The sequence below is a fragment of the Peromyscus maniculatus genome, chromosome 15 (genome assembly GCF_049852395.1).
Source record: "Peromyscus maniculatus bairdii isolate BWxNUB_F1_BW_parent chromosome 15, HU_Pman_BW_mat_3.1, whole genome shotgun sequence".
Taxonomy (NCBI): domain Eukaryota; kingdom Metazoa; phylum Chordata; class Mammalia; order Rodentia; family Cricetidae; genus Peromyscus; species Peromyscus maniculatus.
In genome coordinates this window covers 70001770-70023271 of record NC_134866.1, presented here as the reverse complement: position 1 = coordinate 70023271, position 21502 = coordinate 70001770, and the positions used below count along the sequence as shown (strand labels likewise).

General features: G+C 42.8%; 1 protein-coding gene across 8 annotated transcripts in view; it reads right to left on the bottom strand.

Moving 5' to 3' along the window:
* Ssbp2 (single stranded DNA binding protein 2) overlaps nt 1–21031 on the bottom strand; it is a 259573-nt gene extending 238542 nt beyond the window's left edge. For 4 of the 8 annotated variants that reach the window (XM_076552045.1, XM_076552046.1, XM_076552047.1 and 1 more), the window contains exon 1: nt 20833–21031. In XM_076552045.1, the coding sequence (XP_076408160.1) occupies nt 20833–20894 (62 nt within the window). In that variant the 5' untranslated portion in view covers nt 20895–21031. Of the gene's footprint in view, nt 1–20383; nt 20517–20832 lie in introns of those variants that run through there. The other 4 variants (XM_076552050.1, XM_076552052.1, XM_076552049.1 and 1 more) reach the window with 4 other exon arrangements.
* Nucleotides 21032–21502: the final 471 nt, after the last annotated feature.

The window sequence follows — 21502 nt, the reverse complement described above, 5'->3', positions numbered from 1 at the left end:
AGCTCTAAATCGTATCTACTAGGAACAGGACAGTTTGCTTACTTTCCCATCCTGCTGCATTTCATAAGAACTTCCCTTTTCACATTATATTCAGGACTTGGTGGAGGAAAGGATTTAATTAGTTTCAAAAAATAAAAAATTATTATAAAAAAAACAGAAAATTGAAATGTCAAATTTTTTTAAAGTCCTAAGTAAATAATTTTCTCATCATTAGAAGGGGCTCTTAGAAGATAATTCAGTTATAAGAACTCTTCAACTTAAATAATTTCAAATGATTTAAATTTATAACATTTCTACACTTACTAAGTATTTACTCTTTCTTCATGAAGCAAGATAAGAATGTCCAGAACCCCTCAATAACAAATAATGTCTGTTGTATTAAGATCATATTGATGTCAATAACAATATGAAAACCTATCAGTCATTAAGCAGAAAAAAAATGAAGGCTCCAATAACCTCAAGACTCTACTGAATAGACGAAAAAACTTGGAGGTCACAGTAATAAACATAAAGGAAAGCACAGAGCTCCTGTGACATCACAACAGCTGGAAACAGGGTCCCTCTTAGTTACAGTAAGTGAGATCAACAGCCAGAAAGAAAGTACCTGTGGCAATACAATTAGCTGACGGCTCCCATACACCCCAGTGACAGCGGCGATTTCCGTCTGGAGGCAGGCCCCAGATACTAAGTAATGCTTAATAAAACCTAGCTAAATATCCATGCATTTTTAGAAAGATATGAAACTATTCTCTGCTCTGTCAAAGAAAAAGCATTATCAGCATCCCCAATCAAAAATGTGCAGGTTGTATCAGGAAACAGGCATAAAGATGGCATTTTCTGACTCGACTCAACAGCCTTCTTTTGTTGAGTTAAAGGCACATAAGTGAAGTAGTAGATGACAGAGAAACACTCTGCACCTGTTTCTTTGCCTTTTACACTGTCTTAAGTACACAGACAGAAACAGGCCCATGTGGAATATGTTGTACTGCCTCCATACTGGCAATAGCCAAGGAAAGTTTAGAATAGACAACATAACAATAACCTTAAATATTTAATGCCTTAAAAGAGCTGGCAAACCTAGACTACAATATTCTTCGCCTTGGTTAGTCTGCACTTTGATTTGACATAAATCTCTCCCTCTCTCCAGTCTATTCTAAATGACAATGGACCACTCACTCTACTACAGAAACAACTCTTATCATTTCAAAGCTGCTGTCATTATCAAGAGGACAATCAAAATAATGAGACTATGACTCGGGCTTGTGAAGTAGAGCAGAAATACTTTCTTCTACTTAAACAAGGACACACACAGAAGACGTCAAGGTAGCGCACAGCGACCGTAGTACCGCTGCCTCTCTGTCCATAAATGATTTACAAATGACATCAAGATCATGGTCCTCGGAGGGGAGGAATGGTTTTCAGATAAACACACCGCCTTACTCAGGAATAAATGGATTGACTTGTGCGTTTTTATAGTTGACTTTAAGCGAATATAAGCATGCTAAACTACTTATTAAAGAACTATGTATGTGTGTGCTTTGCTTAGAATAGCAGTGAGTACAGGCTTTGTCTTCTGCTGGATACTATACATGACATTAAATATACTGATACAACTGAATTTATTGTATTTTTTAACAATGTAAAAAGATAGCCCAAATATTCTTGGCTGCATTTCAAACCTTTAATCAGTCAAGGGATGAATCAAGTATATATTTTCTACTTTAATGACACAGAACTTTTTCTAACTTGTACCTTATGTTTTTTAATTCAAATATACTTTCAAACAATAAAACACTTCTCAGTAAGAAACTGATGTTTACCAGTTCTTCACAACACATGTGATAAGTATCACTACTGACGGCAAAGTAGAAGTTTTATCACATCAGAAAACGCACGATGAATAAAGCAAACTTTCCTCACATAATCATGTTTCCCTCTACGCATACACTCACACTGTAACAAATGACAAATGCATTCACCAATCCACTGTGCTATTCCACCCTCAGATGAAGACAAGTTGCTTTGATTTCACACTTCGGATTATGTGCCTCTTGCTTTCAGAGTGGTAAAAGGTAAACCTGGGGTTCCCTACCTACTTAAAAGCTTTAGAGTGGGCCCCAGTCTCTCGGGAGGAATTCTAAATTAACCCCTGGCTTTCCAGAACAGGCTGTGGCTCCTCTCTGAAACCTCTCCTACCCTTCCCAAGGGCCCCTCCCTGCGACACAGGCCACCGCAGGACTGAACTTTCTGTCTCTGGACAGGATCAGTCTGGCAGCCTCCCAGGCACAAACTGTTCCCTATGCCAAGCGCCGTGTTCACTGCTCTGGCAAGGTCGGTCTCCTCACTGCTGGATCCCCACTGCCTCGTACGGTACCTGGCAAACAGCAAGACCCTAAATAAGGATTTAATGAGTGAGGGAACGGATGACAGAATTTAAACTTTTTTAACTTTGCTTTTGAAGGAGGTATTTATTGGAAACTTGAAAAATGACCAATGTACACAAATCTGTTGTCTTCATCCTTTTTCCATTCTGTTCCTGGCTTGTGATAATCTTGTTATTAACTTTTCTTACCTTCTTCCCCTCATTCACACCTTTATTTTGACTTTTTTGTTGGGGGAGGAGCACTGCAAAAAGTTGCAAGCTGACCTAGAACCATGTAGTCAGGGCTGTTCTTGAACTCCTGATCCTCCAGCCCCCACCTTCCAAATGCTGTAAGATTAATGAGCACCACCAAAACTTGTCTTAAAATACCCCTGCGTTCTGAAACGCTGGCCTGAGAGTCAGAAAAACTGGTTCTGGGGCTAGAGGGTGTACACAGTGGTGGAGTACTCGCCTAACATGTGTAAGGTCCTGGGTTCTCCCCAGTACTCTATGTAATAATAAAACAATAGAAGTGGGCTCTTCTGGGGTCATGATTTTAAGAGGGTTTTCACTCCTCTGTCACGGTCCCCTCTTTTGCCCCCGACCCCTCTCTCTGGCTGTGTGTTCTGACTGAAGCGAGAAAGAGTGAAATGATCATACACCTATGTCTGAAGAAACATAAGCCTTTAGAAAACTAAGACCTCAGAACTAACTCAAGCACATACAACATGTCAACGCTTCTTCATCTTGTGAGTCCTTCTACTGAATACTCAACTAATGAGGCCTTACTGCATGTACAAAATTATTTCTATCAATTAGGTTGCATGATAGTAAAATAAGGAAATAATAAAATAAAGGGTGAATTTTATTCAAGTGGCTTATTATTATTATTATTATTATTATTATTATTATTAATACAATATTTCAAAATGCCCAGGCACATGTGGAAATCTGGAAAAATCTGAAAGGTTGTATGGTTATGTTTACTATATTCATTTTTGTTGTATGATGGGGAGATACAACATACACACACATCTACTCACCCTAGATAGGGAACCCACAACAGACTAAAATACAGATACCACCGAAGTCCAACTTGGTGAACCAATGAGATTTATTGGGGTCACTTACAGGACCTGAAATGATTCAAAGACAGCTGCATCACCAAGCCCCCCTCCCCCAGCACAGATGGTAGTTCACAAAGCAGGAAACCTGGCACATACCACATGGCCTGTAGGCAGCTCAACAGGTCGGAGTCTCCTTCCCAAGTGACTCTGATCTAAAACTCTTCTGGCAGCTGATCTGGTCTCAGGGTCTCAGAGTCTTCTTAGCAGCTCCGCTTATATTGCTTACTCTGGCAGGGAGGTGCCTAGAGAATTTGGTCTGTTTCAGGGACTTCCTACAGCTATTCTGAGCTGTTTACCTTCCTGGCTATGGAGCTTCCGGTAGGACAGAATGTTTTAATCTTGGGGAAAACTATTACACAAGTTAATTTTTTTCCATAAAGTATTTGATTTAAACACTAGTAGGAACAGCAATCATTTATTAATTTAGTTGTCTTAACTATACAACAATCATTTCCCAATTACATCTTGGAAATGATGCCTTTATTCTAATCTAAGATTCAGAAAGTTTTTAAAAATCAGTTGACACTGTGATGGATATGTAGAATAAATAAGAAATTTCTTAATAATTAAAAAAAATCAATTGACAAAAAGCTAACAATGTAACCCATCCTAAAATTCATTTTAAAAATGTATACACAGTCACCTTCAATGCCTAGCTACTAAAGAAAAATTCCACTTACTGGCTTTCTTTCCTATATCCATAATTATCATTCTTTAATAAAACTTAAAATACAACAAAGCAGACCAAAGCAACTAACAAAACCTCTCACAAAGGGACAGAACCAGTAAATACTTCCCACCAGAAAATGCACCAAGTAAAACCAATCCTGTCTCCTTGCAGTGAGTCCCTGTCCTCTTGTCCTTTCTCAAGGAAAGGCTCTCCACACTGACATCTCCGTTTCTTTGCGTTATCTCCACTTCCCAAAACACTAGTACTGCCGGGCATGGTTATGCATGCATATTTTAATCTCAGTACTCAGGAGGCAGAGGCAGGTAGACCATTGGAGCTTTACAGGAGGAATCCTAATTTTATTTTATTATTTATTTATTTATTTATTTATTTGGGTTTTTTGAGACAAGGTTTCTCTGTGTAGCTTTGGTGCCTTTCCTGGAACTCACTCTGTAGCCCAGGCTGGCCTCAAAATCACAGAGATCCACTTCGCTCTGCCTCCCGAGTGCTGGGATTAAAGGCATGCGCCTCCACCACCTGACCAAATCCTAATTTTAATATCCAGCTCTGTTTAACATCTTACTCTCTCTTCTAGGTCTGGCCATGTTAGCCCAAGCCTCCCTTCTGGAAACTCCCCATCCTTGACACGCCATGCCAAGCTTCATGAGGCCCCTCATTTCTGTTTGCTGATCTTCAGTCTAAATCTCCACCTTCCACTCTACCTGCCTTTACATATTCTCCAAGGCTTATCTTTAATGTCCTTACTTTCTCCCTCCACATCCCCAAGAAAGCATCCCCTTCCCACCTCATGTCTTCAAATGATAAATAACAGAAGGACATCTGGGCCCTAGAAAGGTCCCACACTAATCTCCACTGGTAGAAGTCAGGGTAGGAACATACCTACCCTGAGTCTTTTTCTTCATGTGGGGGCTTACCACACTTGTATGTTCAGTTGGTAAAACCTCATTGAGCTACACACTAAAGCTAAATGCATATCTGTTTGAATGTCATATTCCATGAAGTCATTGTTAAGCAAATAAGCTAGACCTGGGCACTGAGTGGCTTACAAAAGCCTTGGTTTCCTTCACCAGCAACTTGAAACCTGTCAGAAGCATCTGGCACAATGCTTGAAACGCGAGCACTTTATGCTTCTAAATATTATGTCTCTGCCCCCATCCCTTCTCAATTCCAGCATCTCTGGCCTAGATTTATCCTCTGAACTCGAAGTCCTACATATACAATTTCCCCCAAACTGCTCTGTCTTTGGGTCTGAACGGTATCTCAATCTGAACATCTCTCTTCTTAAGCCTCCCCATTCTTCTTCCTGTATCTCCTGTGTCTGTGACTGAGATACAAGACAGCCATATTAAAAACCCTACTTCTTTTACATTTAGGCCACTGAGTCCAGTGTATTCCATACCCTGAAACTTCTACTGTACTAGAACAACAACAAAAAAAAATAAAAATAAAATTGAAACCTTTATTACAAAAGTTTCCTAAGACAGCTGTCCCCTTATCTGGCCCTCCATATTTCTTCTAAAACTATTATTCTAAAATGCTTCTCATGATGTAAATTTTCTGCTTAAAATTCTTTATCTCATCAATCAAGCAGCCATTCAAGGTCACAACCAAGATAGTCTAACTTGCCACACAAATCACCTATAGCACATCTAACCATACCAACTTGAAGGCAGTCTGCCAAATACAGTTGGTCCTTCTGTGTTCACAGTTCAGCCTCACACCGACAATATCATAAAATACTGCATCTGTATGGACTTCTTCTCTTGTCATTATTCCAGAAACAATGTGACAACTACCCACATATCGCGCACACTGCACTAGATAATGTAAGTCATCTAGAGATGGCCTAAAGTACCTGAGAACCTGCGCAGACACTACATGCAGACAGTACCCCTATCATGTGAGAGCTGAGGACCCATGGGGACCCTGGGACAAGTATACTGAGAATGTATGCCATTTCTCTTTAATATCTTCGTGTTTATGTGCATGCTTCTCTCTCTAGAATCCTCTTTGACTGACCATCCCCCAACTAGACTGTCCTCGTCCATTAGTACACAGTACCTTTTCTCAGGGCTCACCCACTACCTTCTGCTTACGCATTCTAGTGCTTGCTACCAGGATGGTAACTGCTGACAGTTAGCCCTCTGAAGAATGAGTCCACCGGTGGGCAGAGATGGCTGAACTAACTGATCTGACGGAGGAGGAGGGCTCAACTGAGACCAACATAGAACAGACGAAGCACCTCTTTATTTTTTTAATGGATAAAGGAATAAGTAGTAGAAAGTAGGGCTAATATAAATCTCATCTCACAAAACATATAAAAAATAAAAATACACACTCAGACATTTTAAGCTAATTTTAAATGTTATTTTGGTAAAACTGACTTTTGAAGCTCTAGTTCCTTAAGATTATTCCACTCCGAGAACTGGAAGGTTTGTTTCCAGAGTTGAAAACATACTAAAAGACTGAATACTGTGCCAGCTGCTTCCATGTCTCCTGAGATTGCACTCAAGTTTCTGCCCTTCCACAGACCTGGGAGGCTTATCTCTAAGGCCTGCATATCACCAGATTCCTTGACCTCTGGCTCCGAGATGAGCAGTGGCAGCACAGAGGAGGCTCCGCCCTGCTAGGCTGACAGTGGCAGTGGTCCTTTTCAGGCACAGCTCCAGGAGGCTGGCCTTTCTCCAGTGACACGCCCCGATTGATCCTTCAGACCAAGGAGGGCTAAAACTCTTTCCAATCGCTGGGTGTTGGCCCCCTAGGTTTGAATCCTGCTCATGTCTTCATTCAACACTTTTCAGTATCCCTTTGAAGAAGCCATCCTGCTGGGACCTCACGCCAGCACAAAAACAGCTTGTCCGTCAGCTGGCATCACTGTCCCAGCACTTGCTGGCTTATCACTTCTCTTACCGGTGATATTGCCGACGTAAAGAACCGCACCAACATCTTTTAATGTTTCAGGAAAAACCTGCCTATATCCCCATCTTTCTGGCCCTGAATACTGAAGTCCAACTCACCTAGCTTACTCAATACAATCTGAATCCAAAATGAATTAGCAAGGTTTTCCCAAAATGAACTGAGTACTACATATTATATACATATATATGTATATAATATATAAATATATATTTGTGTATATATATATTTGTGTATATATACATATATATATGTATATAATATATAAATATATATTTGTGTATATATATATATATTTGTGATGGATAGTTTATGGCAGACACCTCACATAGGTGTTTTCCATGACAATTTTAAATGGAATAATAATAATCACTAAATTTAATTCAGGGTTAAAAATGTGTATTGAAATACTGTAATAGCCTCCTATTAACTGCCATTTCTTTAAATGATCTGATACAGTATAATCATCTCATAATTTTTTTTTTTTTTTTTTGGTTTTTCGAGACAGGGTTTCTCTGTGTAGCTTTGCGCCTTTCCTGGGACTCACTTGGTAGCCCAGGCTGGCCTCGAACTCACAGAGATCCGCCTGGCTCTGCCTCCCGAGTGCTGGGATTAAAGGCGTGTGCCACCACCGCCCGGCATCATCTTAATAATTTTAATCTAGTCGTAAGCAACAAATAGTACATAATGTAAATACCAACAAAGGAACTGTTTTTATTCTTCTAGTAGTCATTTCCAGAGAAATTGCTGGTAACAAACTTAGTATGGGTGGAGTAATTCTGGACCACATGGAACTTTCCAAAAGTGCTTGTTCAAAAACAAACAAACAAACAAACAAATCAACCAGCCATATGATCACTGGGAGAGACAACAGATAGAGGAAACTCATAACTACAAGTGAGGCGTTTTTTCTAGTTATTATATTTTCCTATTTATTTCTGACTCCAAAGTTTACCAAGCAAAGTAACTTAAACAATTAGTCACTGCTTACAGAAAGAATGAAGCCTGAGCTCCTAGTAAGTATCTTCCTAGTTATAAGCATTTATTTCCCAGATGTTAAGCCTCCGATTTCAGCTAAAGGATATGGGGCCATTTGTGGTCCGTGTGATTCTACCCAGCCTTTAGCAGGTGTGAACTGCTTCTGACTTTTCTTTTGCCTCTCCTGCACTTTCCAACTACAACCCGCAGATGTGTACCAACAGAACCACCCAAGCGTTCTCCCACTTCCCACCCCACCCCCACAGCACTCACTTTTTTCTCTCTCTCCTGGGTCAAACAAAGAAACATACAGAGTAAAAACGGTTAAAACGAGCAACACAATTCACCTTTGAGCTTCCTTGGAGAGCATGTAAACACTCCCTGAAACTCAGTTTCCCCGGTTTAAAATCAGATATATGTTTCCTGTTTGAGCTGCTGTAAGGATTAAGCAAGAGAGAAGCCAAACACAAATACTGTTGGAGTCCATGTACTGAGGCTCCTAGAACAGTCAGGTTCTTACAGACAGAAAAATACATGGCGGGTGCCAGATGCTGAGGGGAAAGGCCAGTAGGAAGTCATTGTTTCATGGTTATAGAGTTTCAGCTCGGGAAGATGAAAAAGTTCTCAACATGGTGGGACCGCACACCAACAGGAAGATGAAAAACGACCGAGCAGCGTGCCGAAAGCCAGTGAGAATGGCAGATTTCAGGTTGTACATATTTTACCATAGCAAAGGAGACCAGCGATCACTTATACTGGAAGGCTTTCCCTTCCTTTTTTAGAGAGCGGTATATGTTATACTGTGATCATGAAACCTTTCCACGGGTTCACGTGTTGAACATTTGGTCAGCAGCTGGTGGCACTGTTCCACATGGTCTGGAAACTTTAGGAAGCAGAGCCTACTGTAGGAAGAGGTAGCTTTGAGTGTGCCTTAAAGGTTATACCTAGGACCCAAGTCCTCCCCATCTTATTCCACCTGATTCTGTGCTAACTGCAAAGGGCCAGGTAGCCTTGGCTTGAATCCCCCAAACAATGAACAAAGCCAAAAAAGCTAACACAGCACAAAGTAGGGAAAGGAGAACTTCCCTTTCCCTACCCCTATTTTAACTCTCCAGAAAACAGACAAATGAATGGGTAGGAGTTCATTGATAAAAACTGCCCATGCCTTCATAAACTAGAAATGCAAAACTAAACAGATATAGTACACACTATATGATTCTGAATTTGAGATGCTGACACAGAAAAAACACTAGGTTCAAGTCTAGCATGAACCGTATAACAATGCCCTATCTCAGAAAACAAAAACATACAAGAGGGTCTAAATTACTCTGAATCCCGAATCCATCAATCCATCTGGCCTATCCCAGTAATCAGATTGGTGACTACCCTAACTGCCATCATAGAGCCTTCATCCAGTAACTGATGGAAGCAGATGCAGAGATCCACAGCCAAGCACCAGGCTGAGCTCCGGGAGTCCAGTTGAAGAGAGGGAAGAGGGATTCTATGAGCAAGGGGCATCAAGATCACGATGGGAAAACCTACAGAGACAACCAAACCAAACTAATGGGAACTCATGAACTTTAGACCAACAGCTGTGGAGCCTCCATGAGACTGGACTAGGCCCTCTGCATAAGTGAGACAGTTGTGTAGCTTGATCTGCTTAAGGGGCCCCCGGCAGTAGGATCGGGATCCATCCCTGGTGCATGAGCTGGCTTTTTGGAGCCCAGTGCCTATGGTGGGACACCTTGTACAGCCTTGATGCAGGGGGAGAGGCTTGGACCTGCCTCTACTGAATGTACCAGGCTCTGCTGACTCCCCATGGAGGCCTTACCTTGTCAGAGAAGGGAATGGAGGGTGGGTTGGGGGGAAGGTTGAGAGGTGGGAGGAGGAAAGAGAGAGAGATCTGTGGTAAAATGAAAAAATAAAATAAAATAAGACAAGTATAAAAACTTCAAATAAAAGTCAGATTTGTGGGTTTCCATAGATACTCCCCAAATATCACAGGCTATTTACCAAAGCTATTGGTTACCCTCTACAATCTGAGAGTAAGACCCTGGTACTCAAGACACCACTTACTTATATCATAGAGAATGAAGACATTGAGCTAGGGCCGAACTAGAAGCTTCACCCCTCCTTACTAGCACCCATGGTGCTAGGAGATACTTTGCATGCTACCAGCTGAGAAAAGTAACCATCAATACCACAGCTACAAACTCCACAACCTACCAATCTGACCTGCCCGAAAAATGTCCGATGCAATAATGGCAGAGGCGTTATGAGAGTAACCCACCACCTTCTGACTGGGTTTAAGACCCACTCCATGAGATGGAACCCACATCTAACACTGCTCAAGTGGCCAAGAACCTGAGACAATAAAGGTCATAGGCCTAGGGAAACACCTAATGCTATTATTCCCCTAAAGGAACAGCAATAATAATAATAACTAATGACATACTGCTATATCCATACATCCGGGCATCAGTCCATGCTCATCAGAGAAACTTCTTCTTGTAGCAGATGGTAATGAACACTGAGCCCCTCGAATGAACAACGTAAAGGAAGTGAGAGACTCTGGAGTGGTCAGCTTTCAGTGGGATGTCCTTATCAAACGCCTCTCCTCAGACTCAGGGATCCATGCAGAAGAGGCAGAAGAACTTGCAGAGGTAGAGGTGGTAGGTGATACTGAGGAAATAATAGCATCTTCCAGATCCCACAGGACTAATACACATACCAACTCACAGAGACTGTGATGCATGCACAAGACCAGCACAAGTTCACACCAGACAAAATCCCAGTGTAGAAAATGGGAAGTGGACACAAAGTCCCACCCCCTAACCAAGACGCTATTTGGAGTGATACCCACTGGCAAAGGGAAAACTTAGTTTTCTCCAAGTGTGTAACTGGGTATATTTCAACCAAGCTCCAGGGAAGGGCCCATACCCAGGAGTATTTGGCCAACATAAAATAGACTATTTTGTATGTGCGTGCTTTTGGAGTTGTATTTTTTTGTTTCACTGATTTTTGTTTGTTTAAAGCTTCATGGTTTTGTTGTTTTATGCTTTCTGAGAGTGAAAATGAAGTGAGTAGACAGGGAAGTGGGGAGGATCTGGAGGAGTTAAGGGATGAAAAGAATATCATCAAAATGTATAGTATGTAAAAAATATTTTATAAATAACGTTAAATCAGATTTGTTTATTTTATTCATGACATGATACTTTGGGCATTATGTAACTGTGTAAAATTGTATTTAACATACTTTAACTTCAATATGTATTTTTCTTTTAATCAAAGTCTTTGTAACTCATATCTTAAAGTCGTAACTAATATCTGATCTATGATTCTCAGATGGATCAACTTGACAGCTGAAGCTTCACTCATCTCCCATTTAAAGGGGTAGCTAACTTCTAGTCAAAGGAACCAAAACATCCAAACTATGGCTCAGCTTGTGCACGCTAGTTAAAAATAAAATATGTTTTTAAATATGGCTTAGCTCTGCCACACATTATATTATCCTAGCTAAATTAATTTTCATTTATAAACCTTTGACAATCAAAGAAAATTTAAACAAAGTATATTAAAGTACTTGAAAAATATAAAACACAACTTATATTATGACACTTTTATTGCATAGACTGTCAAATTTTCTATGAAAATATTCACATACTCATTATACATAAGTAATACCCCCAGCTCTGAAATTCAAAAAGGACTACATTATACCTATTTTTTAATCTTTAAAAATTATACAATTTTATTAGATGCAAGATTGTAAAACTTCTGTAGTGAACTTCTGCCCTCCAGGGTTCTCCCATTGTGCTGTAAGCCTGTATTTAAGACCTCTTCCCTCCTTCAATAAACAGCATTCAGCATTAAAAAAATATATACAATTTTAGTACCAAACACTGAAAGTATTGGGAAGAATATGAGGTAGATATAGTGACACACTGGTGGAATATATATATGAAATTGATTGCATCTTTAATTCATTTATGCCACAAATATAATAAACCCAAGCACTGTGCTAAGCGAGCAGTGGGAAAGCATTGGTTAACAAACCATCTTGTCCTCATGTAATGTCCAATATAACTGAAAAATGAAACGTTAAACTAAACAGAACACATATAATTCATTTTGAAACAAAAATGGTCAATGAGGGTTATTACAAAATCATCCGAACTTATCTGGAAGGTTAGGAGAAGTAATTGTACCAACGGTACCATCTATTGTTAACCCAATAGCTCTAAGTGTTCACTAACCTATGTCTTTTTGTGTATGTGACATGTGTGTACATATTTGTGGGGGCGTATGTGCATGTGTACACATGGAAATGTGGCAGCTGGAGGGTGCCATTCCTCGGGGGGCGCATCTACCTCGTTTTTTGAGGCAGGGTTGCTCACTGGCCTACAGCTCCCTGAGTAGGCCAGGCTGGCTGGCCAGAGAGCTCCAAGATCTGAATGCTCCCCCTCCCAGCACAGGGATCACAAGCATGCTGGCATATCCAGCTTTTACATCAGCACCGGGGATATAATGCCGGGCCTCACATCTGCATGGCAAGGACTCTACAGACTGAGCTAGTCCCTAAGCCCAACCTTAGCTTTTCCTCTCAGCAACACCATTATCAAAGCTTTAATGTTCTCCTTAGAACAACTATACCCCCGGGCTCGGGAGGTTAGAGATCCTCACCCTACGACCTAGGAAGACTGCAGACCAACTGGACTCACATCCCAGTTCCTCAGCAAAAATAGAAACCCAGCTAAGTACACTTTTTCTACCCTACCTTCACTCATATTTTACACATCGTTGAACGATTATGCAGAGACATTTCCTTAATGGTAGTTCAGACCTGACTGGAATCCTGCCGCCCTGACTGTTCCTCTTAGTATTAATTACTCAGGTTTCTGTCGAAATGTCTTCTTCTCCAAGAAGCTTCCTCTGTGGCTGCCTAATCTAATACAGCTTTCCGGTCATTCTCTATTACAACCCCATATTTATTACTTTTATGGCCAATATAACTGTCCAAAAATTGCCTAGTGCATTTGTTTATTTACTTATTAGTACACATTACTCCAACAAACTTCATGTTCCACGAAAGCAAGCCTTGTTTTATCTTCTGTGTCAGCCTCAGATTCTTCCTCGCTGGGTTTGGGTGGTCAGGGGGAAAGGAGGGATATTCTAGCTCAGAGTGAACAAGAACTGGTTTAAGCCAGTTACACCAACTGTTTCAGAGGAAGGAATTTTACATTTTCTAATACGGCATTACAGGAATCTCCCACTTCACGAAGGTGTTTCCTTCCTTCCCGATGAAACATACAGGAAAAATCTTACCTTCTCCTTCCTGTCTTTTACTTTATAAGAAGTAATCCCGGGCACCTATGACAGACCTATCACATTCATGACAGAAACACTACAGGGATGGCAGAGAAGCAGCTCCTGAACTGTCATGCTCTTGACTCAATCAACTCGGAATGACTACTTCAGATGCTGTGGGGCAGGGGATTGAATTTTAAACCAGATTAATTAAGCCATTTTCTATGCCCCGTTTTGACACTTAGAGCCAAAACATTGTAAACTGTTAAGTTTCTTTTGTTTCATTAAGAAGTACCACATACAGCCCATGGGATTTTCAGAGGGTTAAACAAAATATATAAGGGCCAAATGCAAACAAAAGACTCAAATCAGAGCATTGCTGTTTGTGTTACTATTAAGCAGTAACTTTCTTAGACAAAACTATGAATGGTCTGTATTTATGCTTTTGCAGAAAGCATTCATTTTAATTTTTATGTGAGATAAATTATTATACAGTAATTATTTACTTAAGATTTGAGCCACCAATAAAGTAGCTTTTTTTTTTTTTAATCTCAGATTTGAAGTAGGTAAACTAGAGGACAGGCAAGAATCAGGTCACTTACAAAATGGCCTTGAGTTTCAGAGGCCAGCCTTTTGGGGCACCAATTCTTTTCTTCTAACTTAAATGGACAACTTTCATATTCTAGTCTTGCCTTTCTTCACAAATATTTCATTAGTATTTAAGTGTGGCTTGACTTTTACAATGAATTAAAATTAAAACTGTATTAATAATGAAAACTATACTCTTCAATAGCTACAACTACAAAACATTTAAAATTAGGAAAGCAAAGTGTCATGATTCAGTTTCTACAGTTTGGACAACACTGAACTTTTTTTATATCATGCCTATAAAGTACAAATAAATCATACAGACTATAAAAATACTATCTTGCCCCGATCACTGGTTCAAGCTCACTGTAATTCAATTCTGATGTAAAATGTCCTACTGGCGCATCACTGCATGGTGGGGCCCTGGATGAAATACAAGCATCCGAGTTCTTACAGTAAAACTGAGATCTATCGTTACCAGACAATGATGTCAACTGATGTCTGTCTTTTAAAAGGTGAAGGAAGGGCTGAGAAGATTAAACATGGACGACACAGAACAGACAGGTGATAACACAGATATTCCACCACTGAATCAGGACTGCCGAGGCTGCTTCAGATAAATGTCCGCTCTTGTACCTATCTGAAAATATGAATATCTCCACTACTGAGAATCCTCTAGCTATTAACTCGCTCTGACAAGAATCACTACTCATCCATCGCGGTCACCACCGAATCTAAGCCTTCATGGAAACGCTCTTCTTCTTGTTCTGTGGCCCACTGCGCCTACTCTGCAGCACCCTCACACAGTTCCTAAGACTGACCGCTTGGGAAGACAAGAGAGTTTCTGCTAAGAGACCATGGCAGCTGCCATCTTTACCCCAGTCTACCTTTTTAGTATACATGCACTTCGGTGTAGTAGTCAAGTAAATCCATCATGCCATTAAGTTATATAATGTCTTATATAAATAGCCATTGTGTATATAAAAATGCATACAAAATCTGATAAGCTCTCTTAGAAATGTGAATATTTTCCATTAATTTTTATCTAAAAATTATCTTCCAAAATTAACAAATACATATTCCATTCCCAAGTTGTTTTAAATTTGTTTTTTAAAAATATGCTCTCGATAAATTTAAATGTTTAGCATATGTTTACCAAGGGTTAACTGTTAGTAAACAATGTCACTAGCATAAAATACTTTGTCTTTCTCACAGTGGTGTCAAAGCAATAATGCACAGTAGTAGAGAACATTTCCACGTATGCCAAAACACAACTGGAACTATGCATGTTTTAAAACCGCATATGCCTCAAAATAGTCTCAAAGTTTTAAAGTCGGGTCCTAATCCTATGTTCTAACACTAATATATGGTTATGATCTCCATGCTTCTAAAAAGGAAGCCTCTAAATGCACATTTTACTTGGAGCTGTAAACTACAGGGATGAACTGGAAATCAGCCTCCACCTGGGCATCCAGTCCCTGCTCCAGAGCACAGTCTAATTTTCAACAACACACTCCTATTTTTCCAGTAGCAATTGGAGATGTAAGCTACATATGGTGTGCTACTACAGATTTAAATGTAATGATCTTTCTCTTCATTCTGAATTGGTTTTATGGGCAAAGTGGCTTTTAAAGTATGAAAACAAACCTTTTATGTTTTTTTTAATAGCTCTTAAAGTATACAGTATTTCTAATATTTCTAAGAATAACAATAAATCTCTACATAAAATACTAAGACTTTGCAGACATGGTAGTGCTTGCCTTTAATCCCAGCACTTGGGCTGCAGAGGCAAGGGGATCTCTGACTTTGAGGCCAGGTGGGCTACAGAGCGAGTTCCAAGCCAGCCAGAGTTAATATGAGATGTTGTAACTATCAACTTCTTTCTTAAGAGTCATTCCTTTAAAATTTGGGGGGGGGATTTTATTCTTTTCCTAAAATAAAAGATATCAATCAAAAGAAAAAGTTCTCCCAGCTAAGATGACATTTCAGATCCAAATTACTCAGTATTTTAGAGGAAACATCCTGGAAACTGGAAGGAGAGTCGGTATTTTTGTTCCTATAAAGATCTCTCATTGGTCCTAGAAATCCTATGGGTTGGGATGTCACCAGTGGAGAGTGTGTGTACTTTGCCTGCACAAGGCCGTAAATTTGACCCCCAGCACCTCCTCAAAAGACATAAACTAGAAATCTTAAATTGTATCAACTGTTCATCAAACAAGTTCTTAAAGAGATCTGCATTACTTCACCTGCCTAATTTTCTTCAGAAAAAAATTAAACAAAATGAAGACTTGTAATTTTTGCTTAGTAGGGATATTTTAATAATCAAAGAAAGGATAAGGTGACAGGCAGCAGATACTAATCCCTAAAAACTCATACTCAGTAGCATTTAAATGTTCTTCACATTGTAGCCATTTAAAAGCAGCCTATAGTAATTTTTTTTTTTTTGGAATTTTCAACTATAAGAACCAACATCTAAACATGGACGTTACTCTGAAGTGTCCCATGTCATCATTTAATTTCTGTCTGGCAAATACTTTGCCAGTGTCACTGTTTACCATGTGCCTCTGGGTCCATCTTCAATCCCCATCAAATTCTTCCATCAGTACCGTAACATAAGGTTAACAACTGAGGAGTTGAGGATGTAGCTCAGCTGGTAGATTGCCTGCCTAGCCTTGGGTTCAACCCCGAGGCCACATAAAAGCAGGTGTGGTAGTACACACCTATAATTCCAGTACTTGTGAGGTGGAGGCCAGAGGGTGAGAAGTTCAAGGTCATCCTTGCTACACAGGGAGTTTGAGGCTAAGCTGGGCTACATGAGACCCTAGCTCAAAAAACAAAAACAAAAAACAAAACAAAAATAGTATCAGTATTTATAAGTTCATCACTATTTTCCTTGCTAGGGTGGTTTAAAGTTAAACACATTTCATGTAGAAACTGCTCACAACTACTATATTTATTTTAAAATTGTCAGTGATCAAACAAAATTTCTGGAAAGAAAATCTGAAGGGAAAAGGATTCTTCTTTATTAGGTTTTCCAACTTCCACCCTAAATTTTCTGTGCCTTCTCCCACACCATACACACATCTGCGACCTGCCAACATGGACAGTTCTGAGCAAAGGGGTACAGCAATGGAAGACCGCACAGCTGCCCAAATCTTGACTCCCTTCTGATTATGTAACACTGTCTCCTAAATCAAAGACACCCTCCCAGACAGTGAAGGTAACCTGGTCACCGAATGTGTGTCTTTCAGTTTCATTCAGTTTCAGTAACGAGTGACAAAGTTGGAGAAATCTTTGTTCCAAAGACAACTTCCCGATTTTCAGCATCTTATCCCTGGGTAGTTACTTAATTAGACAGGGATTCGGTCTCTTTACTTCAGTGGAGGAGGAAAAAACTGCCTATATATCAGAATTATTGGAAGAACAAGAAAAAATGTGAACAAAGAGAAAATAAACATGAAACTCTCAACACAATGGCAAAAAGCAACAGTTACTTGTGTTGGATTCTTGTTTGAGGGTATTTTTGAAAAAAACAAAAAAATAAAGCTAAAGAATATGGAACTCAACCTTGTATGGCCTTACAGTGAAAACTCTTCCCATTGTAAAGATTCCTTTAAGTCTGATATATTTATTCATCAGCAAGAAATTGGTGCTTCCAGTATCAGAAGACAGGGTTCTTAATGCCAAAGATAGCTTAGAGAAGAAATTAAAAACTATTGTACATTACAGGGAAAGCGAAATATAAACAACTAATTACACAATTATTTAATTATCATTTTGGTCAGTGCTACAAGGAAAGTACTAAAGCCAGTGGCAATAATCTAACAGGATCAGAATTAAAATTTCTATGCAAACATTCCACCTTCCTCCAGGGTTGTTCAATCATTCTCTCTAATTAAACCTACTGAAACCTTTGAGTAGGCTTGATCTGTTTGTTTGGTAAAACAACAAAATACACAATTAACCTGACCCTCGCCAATTTTATGATCAGAACCAGAAAACAAATTTTAGAAACCATAGAAGCCACAAAATAATTTCAAGTATTTTATATAGTGGCTTCTAACTGCAAGAGAAAGCAGACTTGATACAGGTTAGTGCTTACAACTCTCCATTATTAAGATGTGTGAGAAAACAATTCTTAATTATACAGCTAATATGTTTACTTCATGTTTGCCATTATCCACAACTCAATTTTTCAGAAGTTTTATAAAAATACACAGGTAGTTATTACTGAAATATAAATTATTTGTGATTTTTAAGACTGGAACAGTCTTAAGTTGCTTACTAGAGAATTCTTCGTTCCTCAGTTACCTCTTAAAATCTACTACCTTAAAAAATTAAAAACAAAAGTCTGTTGCCATACCTTTAACCACAACTTCAAGTTTCCTATCTTCTAGAATCAATAAACACACAGAGACAATAGAGATCAGATCAGCTCTCCCATCAAAATGATATTTATTCTATGAAAATGGGATGTTCCTCAACGTTTGTCTTAGATCTGCTAGGGATGCACGCAGAAACGTCCAGAAGAGCCACTGTCAATTCTGCAAAGCGGGCCTCTTCAGCTATCGAGTCCATAAGGCAAAGCCAGTTAAGAATTCCTATTGCCAATTGTAATAAATGAAGAAATATATTTAAATCAAACAGCACCATCTAGCAGAGCCTCATTACTTTGCTCCTAAGAGTTGACGTTTCTTGGTGTTCAGTCTGGCCATCTGAGAACAAGAAAGGCAGTTACTTGTTTTTCTGACAGATCACAGAACTGGCACTGGAGAGGACCAAACACACCAAGTCTAACTTCCCTGTTGTATCAGCACCAGAAAACAAATTTATTTTTGTTTTTGTTTTTTTAAAATCATGAGACTATAGAATTGACTCAGCTGCCTATCAGCCATTCCCTGGGAGTCCAGCTAAAACCCGAGTTACTTTAATACCAAAATTAATACTAACCTCCCAGTAAGATTATGTTTTCAATACATCACAAGTCCTTCATTCCTCATAATGTGAAATCCAGGTACTTTACCACTAAAGCATCCTCCTTCAGATGTTTGTATCAGATATATTCCAGCCAAATAAATGATTAATAAGCACAAACTAGTATTTTAGAACTCCAAGTCCAGTAAACTGCAGTTTCTTAACCGGGCAATAATACCATGTATTTTATACATTCCTTGTCACAGCAAGATCTTAAAAATATCAGGGGTGGAGGGACCAATAGCATCTCTCCACTAATTTTTTTGTTGTTGTTGTGTTTTGTTTTCCTACATCAAGGCCTGCCACCTCTAAATCCTATGGGAATTGTGTGTATTGCTGCCAACACGAAGATTAGAAAATGTTCCCATCCCTAGGGCACAACAAACTTCCAAGGGTAAGACTGCCTACCTTAAGCAAGGAGGGAAATTCGGTAGCCTACACATTAGACCTTTATTTACGAAGCTATTTTTGTATGCAAGGGACCCCAAGTACCTGAGAAAGACTTGCTTTCCCCCAGCCTACACCCCCTCCGTAAGACGGTGTATTCAATGACAAGGATAAGCCTGACCCTCCGAGCAGACCCAGTTACAGGGAATCAGTCTGAACATCTGCACATAGGGAGAGTGGGGGGGTAGAGGGGGGGCTCTTCCTTAGTGTCACAGTCACTATTCGCTCTCATTTTAGTAACAACCAAATCGCCGTAACAAGTACACCAGAAGAGCCGCCAACAAGCCTGCTCCGCAGCGTGCCGGCCACCGCGGCCACCCCGGCTCTCCCCGGCGCCCTCCCGGCTCCCACCGAGGTTACCACCTGTATCTCCCGCGACCCAGCCAAGCGGCTCGCGCCCAGCATCTCTGCCGCAGCCCCCCTTTCCGACCCGCGCCGCGTCCACGCCGCGGGGCCAGCCCTCCTCGCGGGCGGCGGCGGCGGCGGCGGTGGCGGCGCCGCCACGGCCCACGGGACCTGCCCTCCGCGCCCGCGGCCACCGCCCCCGGGGGGGGACACGGCAAGTCTCAAAAAGTTCTGGGGCCGCCGCCGCCGCCGCCGTGTGCCGCGAGAGGCAGGGAGCGCCAAGCTCCCGCGGGCGGCCGACCCCGCGCGGGCCAGCACACTTTCTCCCTCCGGGAACTCGGCGCTCCCCACTCCCAAACTTCCCCCCGCCGCCCCGGGCCCGCCCGATCGCCCGATCGCCCTCCCGCCCGGCCTGCGCCGGGAGAACCCGCGGACCCCGCGTCCCTGAGCCCGCCCGGCCCACGCCCGCACTTGCCCTCCGCGCCCCCGCGGGGCTCCGCTTCCGCCCGCCGTGCGCCCGGCCCGCCGCCCTCTCCTCTTTCCCCCCTCCCCACGCTCGGGAGGGAGGGAGGGAGGGACCCCGCCGCGGCCCCGCCGGACCCCAAGCAGCCCAGCAGCTCTCCCCCCCACACACACACCCCAACCTACCCCGGCCCGCCGCGCGCAGCGGCCCCGGCCGTCCTGGACCACAGCTCCAAAGTTACTTTGCGCGGAGGTGAAGCCGCGGGGGGTTCCCCTCAACCACCCAAACAAGTTTCCATCCCCGCCGCCGCCGCCCCCCGCCACGCGCGTCCCTCCCGCCGGGCGCCCCGTGCGTGGCCACCCGCCGGGGGGCTCCCCGTGGAGGCGGCCGCTCGTCGTCGTCCACCACCACCCCCGCCCCGAGCCGCGCACCACCCGCCCCGCACCTCTCCCCGGCAACCCCGCACCTCCCCCGGCTCTTCCCCCCGACACACACAGACACACACACCACCGCCGCCGCCACCACCACCCCAGGCGGGGCGGCCGTGCGGCTGCGGTTCCCGGAGAGTGCGTGCGCCGAGTGTGCGCGCGTGCGGCGGGCGGCGGGAGGCTGGCTGCGGCGCGGAGACACTCACTTCTCCCGGGCCTGGCTGTCGGACGGGACGGCGCTGCTGTTACTCTTGCCTTTGCCGTACATGCTTGTGCCGAGAGCAGCTCCCACTGTCACGCACCTGTCAACCCATCACAGCCTCCCCGGGAACAGCCCCGTCCCCATGGCGACCCACGCAGCCACCCCCACCATTGGCCGCCCCACGCCGGAGCTCCGCCCTCCTCGCCCTGGCAACGCGCGAGACTGACAGGCCTCCCCTCCCCTCCGGCCTGCCGGCGCGCGCGCGGCGGCGGCGGCGGCTCGGCCGGAGCGGCAGTCTCCTCCCCCTCCTTCCCTCCCTCGCCGGCTCCCGCCCGCCCTCCTTCCCTCTCCGCCGCGCTCCCCCCCGCCCCTCCCACCCTCCCGCTCTCCTTCCCCCCCCTCCCTCCCTCCCCCCCCCTCCGAACCCGGGCGCTAGGGGGGAATTAGAAACTGCTCTAGAAGGATTTTAAACAACTGGCTGTTCCCTCCGCCGCCGCCCCGCCCCCCGCGCCGCCCGCGCCCGGCTCCTCACTGGAGAGAAGGCGCGGGGAGGAGGGGAAAGTGCGGCCTGGAGTGCCTGGCGGCGGCTGCGGAACGGGAGTCGCGGCGGCCCCAGACTTCGGGGCGCCCGGCGGGTCCACAGACAGACCCGACCCACGGACCCAGCCCCCCCC